This window comes from Cheilinus undulatus, linkage group 6, assembly GCF_018320785.1.
Source record: "Cheilinus undulatus linkage group 6, ASM1832078v1, whole genome shotgun sequence".
NCBI lineage: Eukaryota > Metazoa > Chordata > Actinopteri > Labriformes > Labridae > Cheilinus > Cheilinus undulatus.
The window spans coordinates 18,790,181-18,805,357 of NC_054870.1; the positions used below are offsets into that span (position 1 = coordinate 18,790,181).

Sequence of the window (15,177 nt, forward strand, 5' to 3'; positions counted from 1 at the left end):
GTCTATAAAGACTTAGGATAGTGCAGTGCTTCCAAAAGTGTGGTGCAGGATCAACTGTTGAGCCCCAAAGGTATCGCAGGTGAGCGACAAGAGGTCAGCTGCTATAACTGCAAAGGATAGAAATATTCTGAAAAATATTAGACCACATTTGAAATGTTTATAAAATACAAGTCCCAGAACTAACAAAACAATGCCAGAAATTTAAACTCATGTCACCTTTTTATCATTTATTTTCTCTGAACTGGTGTCATTATTTTAATGGTTTTGGATTAACTGGTGACACTTTGTTATAAATTCTCTTTTGCCACTCAGTTCCTGGTTTTATGATTCTATCAGTGCCTTCAGAGACAGTAATGCTGCTGGGAAAGAGTTTGCTGGGCCACAAAGTAAGTTTACAGGGAAAAATATTGGAAAAGAAAATTGAAGTGACTTTGCAGACACCTGATCAAAATAAATTAAAAATAACTATTTGTAAAAAACTTTTAATAACAAGGGTTCACAAAGCATATAAATGGCAGCCCCTGGTTAGTGAGTGATGGTTTGACACAAATAGATATCTGACTTGTGTTAGATATGTGATGATGTGGGTCTTTTAGGCTCTTACAGGAGAAATAATCATCTACTGCTTGTGTAAACAAGCTTATACATGTGATTGTTTTCTTTTGCCTCAGAAGTTGAAAAAGGGAGGCTTGGAATGCTAATTTTGCTTCATAGATCAAATGAATGAACTGATAACGCTAAGCAGCATAGTACTTAGAATAAGAGTATTCATTCAGGGACACACACCTCTGTGTTTGTAGGGCTGCCTTTGCACTCTGTGTCAAGCGCAAACAGTTTCTCAGTCAGCTCCACCTTCAGGTCACTCTCTGCTGAACTGTAGTAATCTCCCGGACTGCTGGGCTGAAAGGAGGAAGACGAGACAGAAGGCAAAGAAAGCAGGAAATAAAGAAGACAAAATGTAGGAGAAAGAAGAGTGAAAAAGACAAAAACAAACAGTGAGACATGAGCTCTGACAAAGGCATCATTCACAGCTTGTTCCTTCCAAAAATCCACCCCCGTTATTCTCACAGTAAGCGACCATTAACCCCCCCAGGCTTCACTGAACACAGAAAGGACAAACTGAGACAAACACAGCCAGCAGCTGACTGCTAACTAATTACTCAATTAAATTCTTCACGTCCTCACCGTGGAGCAGCTGCTGAGGCTTGGAGTAGCGCTGCCTGGTGGAGGATTCTGCTGCACAGTGAATGTACTGGCCATGTTAGCCATGTCTCTTTGAGCCTGAGCAGAGGTTTGGCATGACACCTGAGAGGCAGGCTGGTGGCTTTCGCTGGCCCAGGACGGAGGCCCAGGAGGGGGCATAGCTGACGCAGATGCTGGGATGTATCCTGCTGGCTGTTGGGGCTCCTCAAACTGACTGCCACCTGAAAGAAAATGGAGTCGTGGAGAAAAGGCAGGGCACAGCATTTTATCTAAGCTAATGATGATCTAACTATGCACTTGTTAGGAAAGAGAGGTCGGTACTGACAGAAGTCCAGGGAGATGATAGTGTCCCCGGGTGTTGGAGCAAGCTGGGCGAGGTCCTCTGGCTCTTCTTTGAGTTTGGTGAAGAGGGTGTCTCCTGGCTCTGTGGTCACACCTGAACCTCCAGCAGAGAAGAAGCTGCTCATGTGGCGTGGCTTGAACAGGGACTCAGTCTGCTCCAAGGAGAAAATCATCGACTTCTCCTCAATGTCACTGCAGGGGCAGAGAAAGAGTATGATGGGTTAGTACAGCAATACAGCCACAACCAACCCTGAGAAGAGGTGGCAGACTGAGGCACTTCTTATCACCTACATGAAATGCACTTTTGGATTCCTTTCTCAAAATCCAAACAAACTGTTACACAGTACACACAGGTTCACATGACCCAAGACCATGAGACCCTAGTGAACATGAAAAGGCCCAGGGGACACGCCCTTACACGAAACTAGGGCAATGACTCTGCCAGCAACTCCCAGGTGACCACCCAGATCATCAGCATACCAATGGCTGACTGAAGCTTTTTATGTCACAACTGAGGAGGCATTTTAGATGAGAAATTCAATATCTTCGTGTCCAGCTGTCCCCTGGATCAAACCTCTGGATTTACTAGAGCTACTTGGTAATCAGAGATGGAAAAAATACACAACTAAAGCACTCAAAACTACAGTTACTATGATTAAAATGTATTTAATTTACCAAAAAGTACTGGTCTATAAATCTACTCATGTAAAAGTAAAACTTTTTTGAAGTCCACACTTAGTATAGATTAACCCACTTTTGAAAATCTTAAATATTTTACAATATGACAGAGGTGCAGTAACTCTTGGAAGTCTGTGGCAAGGTGTGTCTCCTCTGGTAAAAATAAAGTATAGCATAGTGATAAGGAATATGCACCGACAGGAACTCTTACTCGATGGATAACTTCATGCATGGTGCAAGTGTTTCTCACATTAAAAAAAAAAACAACAATCAGAAAAAAACATGACAAAAGAAAGCCCAGCAGAGATCATTGTATAACAGGCAACATCTTAACATTACGCCCAAGGGCATGATTGAGAACTGCCCACACAACATTTCAGATTTGAAATGGGCAGAGCTTAGAATTATTGACTGCCTACAGAGGTGAACTAACACTGGTGGCTCAACACAGTCAAATAACTCCAACACTGAAGACCATTTCACTGTAAATGGAGCTAAAACTACACTTTGGCAGTACAAATTAGCCCTGAGATATCAACACTCCTTGTATCCATCCCCTGACTTGTAGTTTTCAATAATCTTTTCTCTGAGTTGCTTGGAGTGTTCTTTAGTCTTTATGGTGTAATGGTAGCCATGTATACTGATTAACAAGTGATTAGACTATAATCACGTTAAAGATATATTTTGGGGCTTTTTATTTAGAGCTGAAGACAGTGGATAAAGTTGGAAACAGGGATGAGAGAGTGGGTGAGAGAAGTGTGGTAAAGGACCTGCAAGCTTGAATTGAACCCATACTACAATCACTTGAGATGCTCACTGCACTCAGGTGATTCTCATTTCACTGACTGTGAGACTACCTAGCACCAGTTGGCTGCAGCTCTGTTGAATTAGGTCAGTCACTTCAAAGGAGGTGAATATTTATGCAGTCATTTATTTCACATGACATATTTTAATTTAATTGACATTACATTGTAGAAATATTTTTCACTTTGACACTGGAGAGGTGTTTTTTTTTGCAAAATCTTTGAGTCCAAAAAGCCAAATTATATTGATTATGATTGATTTATAAAATCAACAAAAGGGTAAAACATCCAAGGCGCTGAATAGTTTTTATTAGCAAAGCATGTAGCACCAAAAAACAGTGCTGGATGAGAGAAAAGGGAATTTAGAGGGCAACATGCTGGCTGGAAGAGGAGCTTTGTGAGCTAGACTGATGTCTTTCAGCAACCAAGGTATCAACTCATCCTGTTGCCTGCATCTCAATTAGCCAAATGTCAGGAGGTGTCCAGTAAAGCAGCCACCATTGTTGGGCTTCATAGCACCTCTTTAAGAACTAATGAGTGATTTCACTGCGTTGAAACAAACAAAGCTTATACAGCCTACGCACAAACAAGATTCATATTCTTTCAATTCAACCTTACCATGACAAAAAAAAAAAAAAAAAAAACCTCGCTGACAATCATGTGATGATGACAATGCTCACCTGAGGACGTAGTTTACGCACACAATGCATTGAGGCTGAGAGTTGCGGCTGTTATAAATGACAGTTCCTTGGGTCTCCACCCAGACGTAGCCTCCGTTCTTCGCCAGCATACGATACTGTCCGCTCACAGCCTGACCCTTGGTGCACACTGTGCAAAGAGAAAGAGCTCTGTTCATATTTCTGTTTGGCCATGATGATGGTTGAGTGCTGCAGAAAAATAGGCCTCCATCTATCTTCAATGATTCTACCTGCTGTATGATCAGTATTTCATGTGGTTTATTGCTCTTTTTTGCATTATCTTAGCATGTCATAATTTGTTAGATATTCATGTTTTTATTTGAGTAAGGCTTTAAAGTTAACTAAACATTGGTTATGAAGGGAAGCTTGGATGTTTGACTTTTGAGACTGAGTTCTGGCTCTGGTCCAAAGTTCAGATCTGGCGTGGGAAAGAGGCAGGACTGTGGTCAGAGAGTGTACATAAGGCCAGTGACTGTGTGTCTGTGTGCGTTTCAGCGTGTATTTGTGCTCAGTACAACATTACATGTAGCAGAGAGCGCTGTTAGTATGTGCCGATCGACAGGCTGGTCACGTTGGCCGTGAGAGCCGGTCGACATAGAGGAAGAAAGATAGAGAGCTCTTTATCAAAAATGTTTCACAACAACTTGGGGACTGTGTAGATGATTTAGACCAAAAATAAAGTTACACTGCCACACACAAATTAAAAACAAGCTTATGATCTGATGATCTAAATTGAAATTGATTTCATCATTTTTTGTTTTATGACACAGATACTAATTTGCAAAATAAATTAAAATGATCAAATTAAACTGTGAAATAAACACCATATCACTGTTAAATTCATATTTCTTTTCTTTTTTGTCCATTGCTTAATTTTATTGTTACTTTCACATGTAAAATAAGACTGTTCTGGCAGAACTAGACACATTAAATCAAAAGTATTCATATCAGACTCTGATTGTCCTGACTGGATTAAATCCTCTGAATGTGTCTTTTCTTCAATCTTGATTCAGAGCCTGCAATCCAGTGCTATTAAATTTGGACTAGACCTTCAGATAGAGATCAAACCTTTACCCTGTATTCATAAACAATTCATGTACAAACCTCGTGATTTTCCGGATCCAAGCAGAGGGCTGGGATCTTGGGAACAAATTAAAAACCAGAAAAGCTCTCGGAGAGCGCAGACCTCTGCCATTAGCCCTATCTCCCAATAGTAAAGAGTCCTTTCAAAAATTCCTGGATCCAGAGTGTGATTCGGATCACTCCCAAAATCAAATCAGTTCTTTCTTCTGACATTTCTGACATTTCCTGAAAATGTCATCAAAATCTGTTCATAACTTTTTTAGTTATGTTGCTAACAAACAAACTAACTAACTAACAAACCCTGCCAATCACATAACCTCCTTGGTAATTAGTAACTATTTATATAAAAACTCATCATTAGAATAACCATGTATTTTTTTAACAAATAGATTATTCTTATTTATAATTCAGTTTATGCTGCATTTCCTTTTCTAGATAGGTTTGACTTGTTTATCTCCTTGAGGACATACGACAGACATTTAACAACACATTCGGTTATTTAATACCGAATGATTTAGAAAAAGCATAAATGATGTCAGAGGAGGGAGATAAAACAAACTGGTCCCTCATCACTCCCACTCAGAAAGGGAGTGAAATCTCTCTGCCGTCACAAGTGAAGCTCCTTGGTTAAAGGGATATTTTGAGGTTGGGCCGTATAAGATGTTTGGCAATTATGGTGCCATTACTCTACAGTAATTTCAGTAAGCAATGTCCCTTCAAACAGGATGTTTGGAGAGGCTAGGCCTTACAGTGTAGCTGACAGGTATAGTTTCTCCATTTAATTTAGTGAGTTTAAGGTAAAAGTGGGCCTATAGATAATGCTGGCTCAGCTGTACCCTATATTGATTTGCAATTTATTTTTACCCAGAAAGCCTCTGTGCTTGGCACTACTTTGCAATGTGAGCTATGGCTACTGGCTACGCTCTGTTTAAGCCTATGAGCTTCGTAAAGCTCATAGGCCGACCGAGAAGTAACTTATCTAAAACTAGTCATTTCAGGTCAGTTTCCTACTTCAACAGCTGAAATATTGTTCTGGATGAAAAAGAAAATGCTTCAAAGATTTTCGATATACCCTACAATTGAGTACACCGTGTCTGCTACACTGTGATGCCTAGCTTCTCCAAGTACGTCCTGTTTGAAGGGGGAATGCTCACTGAAATTTAATCAGGAGAGACTTAATATGAGTTTGACAATGATTTATTTTACAAATTGAATGAAAGAGAATTGTGCAAAGTGCTTGGCGATTAGACTCCACCGTGACGATATATATTTGAAGGGGTAGTAAGCGAACGGCAGGAATAGGACCCCCCCCCCCCGGAGTCTAGACACTGGTGGTGGTGTTGAGAGCTGCAGGATTAGATACGGAGTAGACTTGACCTCCATGCAGCATGATTCAATGTTAATTAATAAGGTGTCTGTATAAAAAGTCTAAGAAGACCCAGTAAAATGATTCCACAATATGAGAAAAAACGTATTTTTTAATTAACATATGTTTTAATGTATTTTATTTTTTCTAACATTTCATAATTTCAATCTGACATTTCTGCATTGCTTTTCAGTCCCTGTAGACATTTCACAAAAATAAACATATGAACCATTTTCAAGATCTGGAAATAGATTCTAATAGCAATGTAAAGGTTTTTCATGTTAAATCTGTATGATATTGTTTTTTTATATTATCGTGATACGAAAGATTTGTATGGGTGATAGCCGAGAGCTTTAACCCACGGAGCATCTCCTATGAAAAACAATACAGGTGTTGTACCTGTTCAGTAAGTCAGCATCAGTGCAGACTCACTGATAGAAGGTTTAGCTACGCACTTTCAATCAGCTCTCCAAGGTTTTGGATGGCACTCAATCTGATGAAAACACTTTTTGATTTGGACTGACAGCACACAAAATAGCTGTCAGTACCAATAAAAATAATTCAGTGACTACTTAATTCACTTGTTTTGGTAAATCTAGTCAGTTTTATTATGGTAGGCTCCAATTTGCTACATTAAATCCAGACATCATTAATCAAGACTTGGTATCTGTAATGTCTTCATCTTGTCCAGGATGAATCAGCTAAAGTTTAGTTTAAAATCATTAAGAGTAATCGAGATAAGCTGATCCTTAAAGAGTACAAAATTTCTACAAATCTTGAGTTTTTTTCATGCAACATTTAGAGAAAAAATCTCTTGTAAGTGCAATATCAAACAGCAGAATTTGTGTTTATGTAACAGTAGTCACTCAGGCTGCTCCAAACACACAAATGTTGTAGGGATGCTTTTAAAGAAACTAAATTACCACCTTCTCTTTTGTTCTGTCACTGCTGCTCAGAGCTTCTTGTGACTAACGCTGTTAGTGCAGAGAAAAGCCATGACACTTCAGAGCTCTGCTAGCACACGCACACACTGACTCACTCATACTGTCATTAGGCTGTAACAGAGGCCACCTGCTCCCCTGCTCTCTGTGTTTGTGACTGCAAATGTGCAAACCTCATCAGACCATCAGTGGTGTTGTTTCATGTAATAAAAGCATCTTAATACCACACCCCTGCTCTGCCAACACACAGAACCATAGATTAACAACATGCAGTTGCATTACCAGACGTCCTGTGTGTTGATTTAAACACTGGGACAGCAGAAGGTCCTGTGTTTAATTCTTTTCATTTTTTTCCTTCTTCTCTGATCTTGAGTTGCAGTCTGTGGCTCCATCCACCCACCATTGTTATAGCATAAATATATTTGAAGACGTATGATTGGTGTAACTTCACTGTAACATTAACAGCCAGGGGTTATCATGTGTGAGTAAGAATTTTAGTAGCCAAGAAATGAGCGAATACAAACATTTGAACATTTTCAGGCCTTTGGCAATAAAAAGTAACTACAGTGAACCTTTCAGTCTAATTTTCTAACTCTGCTGTAGTGACGTCAGCTGTACCAAGGCGGTTAAGTTAAAATAGGCTTCTGTCTTCTTGCATCATTGACTCTAGATGTTATTATGATGATTTTATTTGTGTCTGTAATGAACACAACATAACTGAGTTGATACGATGACACTTTCACCTTTTTTTTTAATCTATAATGCTACTTGTACTGGGATGTGACCCAGATGATAGACCTAATACTTCTTCAGTCTATAAATAATTGTTTATCAGTCCCCATACAAAAATACATGTAGGTCCTAATAAATTAATCTTTACATCATGTAATTCAGTAGTCCTTACTATAGACCAGGGGTTCTCAATGTTGGAGTCGGGACCCCATTGGGGGTCGCGAGACACTGAGAGGGGGTCTTCAGGTGCCTTGAAAAAAGTAAAAATATTTTAAAAATACACTGTTGCCACTTTACACCAATTTTGCCAAATTTTAACACATTTTCATCACTTCTTCCTTTTTAATCCCCTCTTAATTAAGATGCCCATTTTTGCCCCTTCAACCCATTTTTGCCATTTTTTTGGTTAATTTTTTGCCACTTTTTGGCATGTCTAACCCATTTCTCCTACTTTTAAAATCCAATTTCAACACCTTTCCCACAATTGTTTGCCATTATTTACCCATTTTAAGTTATTTGTAACACATTTTAATTCAGTTTTTAACAAAATTATTTACATTTTTAAGATGGCTACTTACTACACAAATGAATTAAACTATATTTGTTTCTTTGATAAGAGGGGTTATTACTCAGGTTAAATATAAAATACCACAGCTTAACTTTACAATGGACCATGATTTTGCTGGCCCCAGTTTGGCTGGGCCCCAGAAAGCACTCCCATTTCCCCCTTCTATTGGGTGGCCTTGTCTGCACATGACTCTTCATACTTGTGCATGGCCATGTTCAACCACCTTTAGGTACAGTGGGGGTCCCCGGTCTGGCACCTTTATTTTGGGAGTTGTGGGCTGAAAAGGTTGAGAAACCCTGCTATAGACTACTTGCTGCATTGCTCTTTGGGAGTTTTTGGTATTGCTCTGTTGACCAAAGCCATTAAAAGCATTTTGTTGACTGAGTAAACTGACTGACAGCATATATCAGAACACAAATCATGATTAGTCTATTATCAGTGATGGGCCGATCTCACTCATAGGTGATCAGTGATTGGCTCAACTTGCTTTTGCTGCTTTATTACCAACACTATGAGCACATTATTGCTGTGACCTCTCTGGTCTATATTAGACCCTCTAAGATTGCAAACTGGACACATGTGATAGACCAAAATGTTAGAGCTTTGATTGGTCCTCTTGACCTATTAACAGATTTCTAGGTGTCCTACTTCCCCCTTGTGTTCAAGCAACTATCTGTGTGATCACTTACTTACAGTAGATGTACTTACAGTTGTGGTGGCTCTTGGTGACGCTGTCTGAATCCAGGGCGTGGTAAAAGTCATAGACAGAACGTCCCAACAGATCCTCAGGGGTGTAGCCCATCAACTCTGTCACCCTGTAACACATGCAGACATATTTACAAAAAGATTATGCTATTTTTTTCTGATTCCCTTCCTAATATTATCATTAAGACAAATCCTGCTTTCTGTCCTTAACGTCTTCACTTCAAAAGGCTTCACACACGATTTGTAAATCAAACAGAGAGGTTCAGAGTCATCCAAAAACAAGAACTGCTCACATTCTATGTCTCTGCTCACTCCTCGTGTTTCAGATAATCTCTCTCATCACGAGTTCACTTTATTAATGAGGACTGCGTTGCTGACTTTGAGCTTCCTCACTTAAAAAGTCCTCAATTTTTCTCTTTCATTACTCTCCAGCTTTTCTTTGCCACTAAATATCCCAAAGACAGTATGCCTCTTAAAATTGTGGTGCATTAGACTAAGCTTAAAGCAGGAAGGACAAATCAGGCTCAGTTTTTGTGCTGTTATAACAAACTTGTGTAAGTGGTACTTTACGGAATAATTTATTTTGATTTGTTGGGATTCTCTTCCCAACAGACTAGTCTGTGAGAAAATAATCCAAACTGACAACAGGAAATGACCCCGTGAACACAAAGTTTTCTGACTCTAAGGAGACCGCAGAGGGTAAAATGGGCCAAAGAATGAAGACAAATTTGTCATGCTTTGAGTAAATTAAAACCACTAGATCTTAATAGAGTCCTCTGAATTTAAAGAGTGGAAAGACAAAAGTTCAACATATCTACAATGACAACGAGCCAATTGTGAGTGAAATTCATGCACAAGTATTATTATGTAAGTGGATGTCTAAACGTATTTTAAAAAATGTACTGACAAGCCAAACAGCTGATTTCCTTTAATTAAAACATGGCAATGATTACAAATAATTTACTCTTCAAAATATGATTTATATAAGTTTTTTATAGCTGTGAAGAGACTTATAAATCAATGAAGAAGTAAATAGACTGTTCCAAATTATTATGCATGATCACTGATATCAATCTCAGAGAGGTTTGGTCATTAGTTTAACTGGTGAGTCTAATTAAAGTGCTTAAGGAGGTTGTTCCGCATTATTAAGCAAGTCAAAGGTTTCGTGCAATATGGAAAAAAGAAAGATCTTTGAGAAAAGTGTAAAATAGTGCAGCATCTTTCAAAAGGTATGAAAACACTGGAAATTAAGAGAGACCATCATAACGTGAAAAGATTTGTGTGTGATTAAGAACACAGTTGGGTTCATTCAGATAAAAGCATATTAAGGAAAGTTTCTGTAAGGAAAATTCATGAGAGCAGCTGTAAAAAATCCTTTGAGTAGCAGACAGGTTTTTGAAGCTGCCGATGCATCTGGAGTCCTAAGAAACTCTCGATGCAGGATCCTCCAGAGGCTTGCTAATGTGCGTAAAACTGTATTTCAGCCACCCTTAACAAATGCCTACAAGGAGAAACGACTGCAGTGGGCTAAGAAATAAAAGAAGACTAATTTTCAAACTGTTTTATTGACTGATGAATGCAGTGCTACACTGGATGATCCAGATGGAGGAAGTTTTGGATGGCTGGTGGAAGACCACTATGTCCCAACAAGTCTGCAGCATCAGCAAAGAGGAGTGATGTTTTGGGCAGGAATTAGGGATGCACCGATCTACTTTTTTTCAGTTCCAATCCGATTCCGATAAATATGTGCTGATACCGATACTGATTCCAATATATATATACAGTGCTTAACAAATTTATTAGACCACCCTAACCAAAGTAAGGTTTATGCCACAGCTGCCCTAAATTAACAGCATTGGTAATTACCAAAATCATTTCTTATGTTTCTTCAATGGTTAATACACCAATATGTAGAAGCACTTTAACCCAAATGATATTTTTAATGCTAGAATATAATTGTTATTGTTATCCATGAATTTTCAAATTTACTGATTTACAAAAAAACTGAAAAAATAGTAAAGCACAGCAATATTTCTTGATTAATATGTCAAATTATAGTTATTTACTGGCATTCCTGAACAGAAAAATGAGTTTTAGTGGTTGAATGTTATGCTTGATTCTTTTTTGACTTCTCAGAGAAGCCCAGTGAGCCGGCTCAAATTTGGGTGAATTCAGTTTGAAATTCCTCATTCCTGTTCAAAATGGTAAAACATGGAGAGCTCACTGAAAATGAAAGAGTCCGCATTAAAGCACTTCATGATGCTGGATGGTCTTTGAGACAAATATGACAGGTGGTCTAATAAATCTGTTAATCACTGTGTATTTTTTTAACAATTATTATTGTTGTCGGTATAATGTGTGAGGTTACATGAGGCTGTAGTAAACCAACCAGCTCAAACAAACAAACAAACAAACAAAAAAACAAAAAAACAAAAAACAAAAATGAACTGAATTTAAATGTATTCCAAAAAAATTTATTTGAACTACCACTAAAAAATAAATATCAACATTACCCAAAAAGCAACAACAACTGAGTATAAGTTATAAATCCCGCCACTAGAGACCGCTGTAGCTTTAGTTAATGGCCGCAGCTTTTCTTCTCTGACCCTTCACAGGATGTAAACTAGAATGGCCGTCTGAGGCGGCAGACCCACGCCTAAGCAGCGCCACCGAGGAACTTACGCTCCCATTGATTACTATGGTGTTCAAAATCTCGAAGTCAGAGAAAAACAGAACAGGTACGCGGATGATCACCAAAATCTAATCGATTCTTCCCTGTCACCATCCCAATATTCCCTGAAAGTTTGGTGAAGATCCGACTTTCCGTTCTCGAGTTATCTTGTACACATACAAACAAACAAACAAACAAACAAACACAGATACGGAACCCTTTACATAACCCCGCTGCCAATTTCATCAGCATGGGTAACAATCAGAAGCTGGGCGGTGGCTAACCTATTAGCATATAGTAGGAAGACCACAGTACGACAGTTTTCCAAAGGATGTTGGCTGTTGAGAGTTAAGCTCACGTATGACTACTCACATGAAGTGAAAAGAGGCCAAACATCAAAGCATGGAATTAATCTGCATAGAGAAACGAAGGCAGGCGGCGTTAACTTTCAATGCTAGCGCCGCCCGTTATCAGGCTAACGTCACACCCACTCTTCTCTATGTTCTCTCATCTTTAGACTAGTTTTGACTATTCTAAATATAGATTTACGTTTAATTGACTAGGTAATTATACTGCTAAGAACATCCTAACTAATACTAGCTCAGTTACACTCAGACTGTCTCATGTTAGACTGCGGTGCGTTCATCGTCTAACGCAAACTGTAGGATGGATTTGGATTGTTCACTTGGATCAGCGTCGTCAGTCAGATATCTGATCTTTTAATTACGTCCATATCGGACCCGATACTGATATTGGATCAGATCGGTCCCATCCCTAGCAGGAATCACAGAAAGTGAGTTGGTAGACTCTTTTAAGGTGCCTGAAGGTGTCAAAATGACCTCAGCAAAATATGTGGAGTTCCTAACTGCCCATTTCCTGCCATGGTATAAAAAGAAGAACCGTGCCTTCTGGAGTAATATTATTTTAATGCAAGACAACGCACTATCCCATGCTGCAAAAATGACTACTGAGGCTTTAGCTGCTATTAGCATAAAGGGGGGAAAATCATGGTTTGGCCACCATCATCCCCTGACCTCAACCCTGTTGAGAACCTGTAGCATCCTTAAAAGAACAGCAGCTCTGTGGAGGCAATTCTGGCATCCAGGAAAAACAGAGAGAAACTACACATGGACTTACAAGTTCAATGGATGACAGAGCTTTTAAGGTAATATTAAAGAAGGGCTCCCATATTAATATGGAACTTGATCTGTAAAGATGGTTTTGATTGAAATAGCTTTGGTTTGAGAAAAATTACCTCTGCATGAAAAAAATACAACAGGTTTCTGTGGGTTTTGAAACTTTGTTTTGCATAATAATTTGGAACACTGCATTTAAAGTTATTTTGCAAAAAATGCCATTGTGATCAGTATCATTTAGTTGAATAAAGTCCAGATTACAAAATAACTGTTGAGGAATGAAAACTATTGACTGCCATTCATATTGACTATTTAGGACAAAATGGAAAAAAATAGTATATGCATAAAAACTTGGAACACGGTGTAGTCCAAAAATTTCAGGGAAACAATGTAATAGATTGGGAATTTTGGTCACAAAACATCATACCAGTCAAGTTTAAGTTCAGGTTTCTAACAAAATGCAATTTTATATACAGGGCATTTGAAATGTAAGGCCATAAAGCATCTTAAAAAGTCTGATTTTTACCAGTGTGAAGTCTTAAATCTTAAAGGGACACAATGACAATGACACATCTTTATCCAATCTTTGTTTGCAAGCCAACCTTACACGATTCTGATCATTCTTTGTTTGTCTATGTTACAGATAACGTCATTTACAGCAGTAATGCCTGGCTATACTTAACCTTTGTATCTTAGCCCCGTACCCTCTGTGTAAGCGGGGCTCAGTGAGCAGCCTTCAATGGTAAAGAGATATTAGCAAAACTATTTGATAAAAGAATAAACGAATCTAGCCACAAAGAGAGGACTCATCATGGTTAAGGACTGTCCAAGAAAACAGCAGAAAAAGAGCAGCAATGTGACAGCTACACAGCAGTAAGTATCAAGAGTTCATACTTGCTCCCTCCATCTGTTCCCCTCTCCATGTAAAATAATCCCTTTTTATGCTGATATTTAGCACCATTGCTTGTTACTTCGGTGGTGGGAGAGGAGTCATTTATTGTAACTAAAATCCAACAAAAATAAATAAAAAATAACAATAAAAATCAAGTCATGTTTTAAATAAACATAAAAATCGTTTTACATGTTAAGGCTCAGAAGTATCAAAACTCAGTCTGAAGTTTTGACTCATAGCATCTTTTTATAATTTACTATGTTTGATATATGCAACCAGTGTCATGGTTTAACTGGTACTGAATCGACTGGTTGGTGCTCGCTTCTTGAGTTTAAGAAATATCCGTGTCTTTTTAGATATCAATGCCACTTGGGAAGAGTTTGATGGGCCACAAAATATATTTGCAAAAACTCCTTACAAGAGCTTTCAACATTGTCAAATAAAACCACAGCTTCATTGTTGAGGTGTGCAAAGAAATGCAACACTAAATCACATCACATAAGCACATACTAGCCAAGAACAATGGTCCTGTTTCATTTGGCAAATGCTTTTGTCCAAAGTGATGTGAGAGTGCAACACGAGCAAGCACCTAGACAGGAGAGAATATTATTACGTGCCACAGAGAGATTTTTTTGTGTCTATATCATAATCATGTATGATTGACAATAATTGCGCTGTAGCTTTTGCAGCTATCTGAGAAATATAAATGGCTATAGCAAATCTACCAGTTACATTCAGCACCTAAACCTTGCAAAGGTGGTGGATAAGCCAGATTCAATGTCCGTCATCAGACAGATTCATCTCACAAAGCTTCAGAAACGCTTGTTCCCATTTAGAGAATGATGGGACCAATCAGCATTATGTCAGGCAAAAAAGGTGATAGCTAGTGTGGTTAAGCTCTACTGCAAACCTGTACAAATGGTGGCAGGTGAAGAGATCAGTGTGGATGTATTGCGCAAGTTTTATCGACACATTTTCTTTATCAAATGACAGAAAAGAAATGCACCTAAAACTTTTGAGTAATTTTGTTTGCCCTTCTTGGCTTCAGCAAGAGTTTAATTAACCAACTAGCTCCACTGATAGTAAACAATGATAACAGGTACCTGTTAAGCTTAAGCTATGTAGTTTTCTTCCCAGGATGGCTTACACCTTCTATGCCAGAGGCTTCGTTGCTCTGATTGGCCTGTTATGGATGTGACAGACTGTGGTTTCTTTTGCCAAACACCATCTTCAGAGTGTTGCTCAGATGGATGTGAAATACATACCCTGCCATGGATATGTGAAACAGTCTATCTGGTGTGTCAGTTCATCAACATCTTTCACAGGTTGCTGATTGCAAATTCCTGGACTATATTTCCT

The 15,177-nt window shown here is 38.6% G+C and overlaps 1 protein-coding gene across 1 annotated transcript in view; it reads right to left on the bottom strand.

Moving 5' to 3' along the window:
* The window catches only part of epas1b (endothelial PAS domain protein 1b), a 93,809-nt gene that overhangs the window by 11,942 nt on the left and 66,690 nt on the right, over nt 1-15,177 (bottom strand). The window contains exons 7-11 of the mRNA XM_041789141.1: nt 9,123-9,229; nt 3,707-3,854; nt 1,529-1,737; nt 1,186-1,424; nt 787-900 (exon numbers count right to left, since the gene is read on the bottom strand). Of these exons, the coding sequence (XP_041645075.1) occupies nt 787-900; nt 1,186-1,424; nt 1,529-1,737; nt 3,707-3,854; nt 9,123-9,229 (817 nt within the window). The remainder of the gene's footprint in view (nt 1-786; nt 901-1,185; nt 1,425-1,528; nt 1,738-3,706; nt 3,855-9,122; nt 9,230-15,177) is intronic.